Source organism: Frankliniella occidentalis, unplaced genomic scaffold, assembly GCF_000697945.3.
Source record: "Frankliniella occidentalis isolate FOCC.00 unplaced genomic scaffold, Focc_3.1 Scaffold201, whole genome shotgun sequence".
Taxonomy (NCBI): Eukaryota; Metazoa; Arthropoda; class Insecta; order Thysanoptera; family Thripidae; genus Frankliniella; species Frankliniella occidentalis.
This window is the reverse complement of record NW_026267327.1, coordinates 81,694-86,667: the sequence shown is the minus strand read 5'-3', so window position 1 is coordinate 86,667 and position 4,974 is coordinate 81,694. Positions and strand designations below refer to the sequence as shown.

Genomic DNA, 4,974 nt, shown 5'->3' with positions numbered 1-4,974 from the left:
AGGGGAGCAATTCTTTACGAACCCATAGCAAACGACAGACCCTCCCGCTACCTCTGCAACGATGATCAGACTGTGGTCATTTCCAAATTAATTCCAAAAGTGGCCCCGGCAGTTGGGACCAGGGTTGGGTTCGCTACTTTAGCGAGTAACGCCGTTACAGCGTTTTCGCTAACGCTACTTAGCGTTAACGGTAGCGCGATTAAATTTTGGTCGTCAGTAACGTTAGCGTAAACGATTACTTTTCCTGCGGAAAAACGTAGCGCCGCTATCGCTACTTTTGACGTGTTATTGTTGCTAAACGCGCATTACAACGGCGGCAGGCGTCCGGGCGTCCGCCGCTCTCCTCGCCTGTCTGCAGGGGTCGGGGTCGGCTCGGCCGCGCTCCAACCCCTCCCCTCCCTCACTAGCATTCGCCCACTCGACACATCGGCTCGTCTCTACGTCACCGTCACCTTCTTCAACTTCAATGAGGGTTAGGACGTCAGTTCACATGAACTTGCCTGGGAATCACTGGATAAAAATCAGTCAAAATCAACAGAAATCGCTTAAAATAAGCGGGAAACTAGTGGAATTCGTACAAATTAGTCAATATAACGTAAAAATTAGGCGAAATAAGCGTTTCCTACTACTAGAAAACCTAAGGAATGAACATAAGAGGACGGGAATCACAGAGAATCAAGGTTTTCGGGAATCATGTGTACACATTTAAAGGTAGTTATTGCCCCCTCGGCTTAAACTAAAAGTAGCGATAGCGCCGCTACACGTTACGAGTAGCGATAGCGCGTTACAATTCTGACGGTCAGTAACGATAGCGATAGCGATTACTTTTCGTCCGAAGTAACGATAGCGTTAATCGTTACATTTTGAAAGTAGCGTGCCCAACCCTGGTTGGGACCGACAGGGTCAGAGGGCCTCCGTCGTCAACGTGTTAACAGCCGATCGTGTCTCGCGTGGGATGGAGTGCGCGTGCGACCTCCAGCACCTCCGACAAGCCACACGTCCCAGGTAGAACACGTGTCAAAATATTGTCAAAACTACCTCATTTTGACGCGCATCTAGCCGCAGTAAATTATGACGATGGGCGTCAAAATGAGTTAGTTTTGTCGTTATTTTGACACGTGTTCTACCTGGGACGTGTGACGTGCCGGAGGTGCTGAAGGTCGCACGCGCACTCCATCCCACGCGAGACACGATCGCGATCGGCTTGTAACGAACGCGGCTGTCTAGACCAATTAGATCATTACCGGAAACACAGTTGGAAACCTTTTGTGACGCGTGATATCGTGGTATAAAATTAATGGTTTATTTCCTCAGCTGGTCACCACTGGGTCGCGTATGGCCACAGCACATTGCTCCCCTTCACTGTAAAAAATTTCCTCGTAAATTTAAATTTTTGTAAACTTGAATTATAATTTAAGTTGTAAATTTACGAGAGAACATTTTTTACTCGCCAATGGATTTGAAGTCGATACGTACTGCATGTATTTTTACGATTCCAAATTGTAATTTTACAATTTGCGTCAAGGAAAATTTTCCTGTTAACCTACCTACTATTTTTCACAGTGTTGAGCCAGCATCCAGTTTACTGCCGAGTACTGCCTTGTACCGCTCAGTGTCCCTGGGATCATGATCATGGCAAGCACACTTCTAGCACTCACGCTGTGCTCGGCGGGCATCCAAGGCAAAGCTATCAACTCTGTGATAGTATGTTTATACCTCGACGGGTCCTATCGTACGATCTCCCTGCGTGTTCCCAGGATTTCCTACAAGATCAAGGAACACATAGCAATTTTCACTTTTTCTCTACCGCCGATATTATCCTACTCTAAAAGGAGGTAGTGCTGCAGAGTGCGCGTCGAAGGAAGATCAGGCGACGTTAGGACGTCAGTGGGAGGTCGGAGGGCGTTAGAGCGTCGCTGAGATCGGACGACTTTAATAGGAACCGTAGACCTTTTCTGAATGCCAATTTCAAATGCAGCCTATGATGCCAACTGTGCCTTCAACGTGACCACAAAGAAGGCCGATCTGTCAAATTCCAGTTAGTGAGGCCAATGTCAGGATTTGGCCTCCTTTAAACTTTTTTTTTTTTTTTCAGCCTTTATTGCGACGGGTTTATCTTTTGTTTGTACTAGGGTCCTTTCATTGCTTACGCGGAGCGCTTTTACATGTGTGAAACCGACAACCAGCCGCTTCTCTGGAGATGGTTTTTACGGGCGACTCACTTCAACCCACTTAGACCAAAAGAGTTGCAACGCCTGACAGGCAATGTGACGGCTACAGGTGGACTTCTTGATGACAGCGACTGGGTAAGACATTGCAAATAGTAGAAGTAAATGATATTCAAAGACTGGAATGTGAAAGTGGTTCACACCGGTTCACACACAATGGTGTGTTTGCCATCTATGTATGTGACACACAAAAGAGTTGACAGCCAAGACAACACTCATTTAATTTGAGCATCTAGCAAATGACTTATCACCCCCCCCCCCAATGCAGAAATAATAATCGATTACGAACGAATTCATATAACAGATGGAAATTATTGGTCAAACAACCAGTGGGAGGAAAACGCCTATGTCTGTAAATTTAACCAGGCATGCCGAAATGTTAAAGTAAATATTCCTGGATTTTACGAGCTGCTGGGCGAGGGGCGAAGAGGGACGGAGGATGGCAGGCGATTAGGAGCAGTGCTTTTCCGATGTGTTGTTCTTTTCTTCTTTTTATCACCTAACCTGAAATGGTCTATTCTTTGAATTAAAAAAAAAAAAAAATTATTCGCAACGCTAAGAAGAATGTAGTTTGCAAGCATACTTGCGGAGTGAAAGTGAAGTTCGCCCTACAGTTTGTTTGTCAAACGACAAGCTCATTACAAAATAAGAGTGCCTTACATTTCGTGCAGCTATTGAACAATATGCAGGAATAATGAATAATAATCGATTTCGTACGATTTCATAACAGCTGAAAATAATTGTGGATACTCGGTCAAACAACCAGTGGAAGGAAAACGCATATGTCTTTAAATTTAACGATCATGCATGCCTAACTATTAAAGTAAATATTCCTGATTTTTACGAGAAGCTTCTAAAGAAGAGAAATGTAAAAGGCGCATGTTTCTTTCGACCTGTAAGTACTAACACTGCAAGTCTGATCTTGTCATACTGTTACGTATGTATTTGTCTTTATGGTATTTTAAGTTCAGATGGTGAAAATTGTTGCTGCTTTAAACTACAAACACAACAGTATGATAACTGTGAGGTCTGTGATGACTTTTTATTTACAGGGAGTTTACGAGATCAATGATGCCCCAATGAACTGGACTTTTCCGAATGTTCCAATCTTTCCGTATGGACAGTACAGATATAGACTAATGATTGGTAAAGCGGAAAACCTATACGCATGCTGGGTGGTAGAGGCTAGGACTATTCCGAAGACCGATTAGCACCTCAATGCTGTACCAGGTGGCTGACTCACTTTCGTGGTTATGCTGTACTGCATGGGTGCTGGTGGGTTTGCATATCCTTGCCAACGGCTCCTTACGGCCCCGTGGTACACCTGGTACACACCCGATACCTCACAGCTTATGCGCAGTGCTCAAATATATGGTTCAAACGGGCCTGGGACTTTTTTATTGGAACTATTAGTATACTAATACTTCCTATAGGAGTAGCCTTGACGACTCAAACCTGTCCACAATTTCGACTTACGATATCATATCGACATCGTTTCGTCATCGACAAAAAATCCATTTCGCACGGGGCGCGCTCTGGGTAATAAAAACAGTAAATTGCGAAAAATGGTGCCAACAATATCTGTAAAATTACAATTGATTTTTTGAACGGTCATTTGACAATGTTTCGGCGCTTCGGCGAAATAAGTCCTGGCGCTCTAAGTGCAAAGATTGGCGAATAGATTGAGCTCTCTTAAATCGAACATCAGCGCGTCAGGGCGCAGGGGCATCGCTCCGTCTCGTTCCCATCCCATCACCGAGGATGAGGGGAGGGAGGGGAGGGTCCTTAACTAATGCACCGCCTGATTATACGCTTCGAAAACAAAGGGCGGAGTGGCGGAAAAAACGACCCTATCTACAAGGAAACAAAATTTAATCCGGCGTCAAAAAATCGCCATTAGGCGGGTGAGGGGGCGTGAAAAATCAATGACAGGTTGATAGCACAAAGGGCGATTCTTGCCTGTTTTTTTTTCTGCTTCCCTTTCTTCCCTTTCCCCGATTCCGACTCCCCCAGAGTCCCGATGAGCGGGGCGCGGATGAGAAGGAGGACCAGCACTTCAGGAGATACAAGTACACACTCAAATTTTTTCGGCGTAGTGTTTTTTTTTTTATCATTTATTTTAAGGTCGCGCGTATTGCATAAATTTTGAGCTTACAGGCCGTTTGAACATTCATCCGTATTGCAGGCTGCGGGGGGCCTTCTGTCATGGAGTTTACTTTGTTTCCAGCAACCCTAGCCTGGCCAGGAATGTGCAAGCAGGGAGACTCCGGCCGTGGACTAGGATGCCAGGTGACGTGTGACCCTGGGATATAAGACCCTTCCCCGCGGCAAATCAAAACAGGCAAAGACTCGTGGGAGCGGCCAGCCAGCGGCGGGGATGCGAAGGGGTCTGTGTGTGGCCTTTGGTCCATCGAGGTCTCATCGTGTTGAGCCGTCCCCTCAGAGCTTGAACGGGCCACGAAAGCGAAAAGGTGCAGCTTTCGCCTCTACTACTTGCCCAAAACTTCAACAGTGTGTGTGATCTATAATAATCGAAGCCAGACGATAATATTTTACTCGTAAAAAAATAAAAGTGTTCTGCAAACTGAGAACACGACACCGGTGTCTGGTAACTAATAACCACATGTGGTGGCAGTCAAGGTCGACGAACAATTTCTGCTAAAAGTGCGGAAAGTTCTTAACTTTTGGTCGTGGACCCGTACGCCGTGCGCGTGGGCGGGCATGCCGGGTGTAGGGAGGGGGGGGG

The 4,974-nt window shown here is 45.9% G+C and overlaps 1 protein-coding gene across 2 annotated transcripts in view; it reads left to right on the top strand.

Annotated features, from left to right (window-relative positions):
- The first annotated feature begins 1,617 nt into the window (after positions 1-1,617).
- The window catches only part of LOC113203124 (uncharacterized), a 9,160-nt gene continuing 5,803 nt past the window's right edge, over positions 1,618-4,974 (top strand). Inside the window, exons 1-5 of one of the 2 annotated variants that reach the window (XM_026417640.2) lie at positions 1,618-1,704; positions 2,133-2,306; positions 2,959-3,123; positions 3,281-3,374; positions 4,456-4,718. In XM_026417640.2, coding sequence (XP_026273425.2) covers positions 1,627-1,704; positions 2,133-2,306; positions 2,959-3,123; positions 3,281-3,374; positions 4,456-4,541 — 597 coding nt within the window. In that variant the 5' untranslated portion in view covers positions 1,618-1,626 and the 3' untranslated portion in view covers positions 4,542-4,718. Of the gene's footprint in view, positions 1,705-2,132; positions 2,307-2,958; positions 3,124-3,280; positions 3,375-4,455; positions 4,719-4,974 lie in introns of those variants that run through there. The other variant, XM_052272361.1, reaches the window with a different exon arrangement.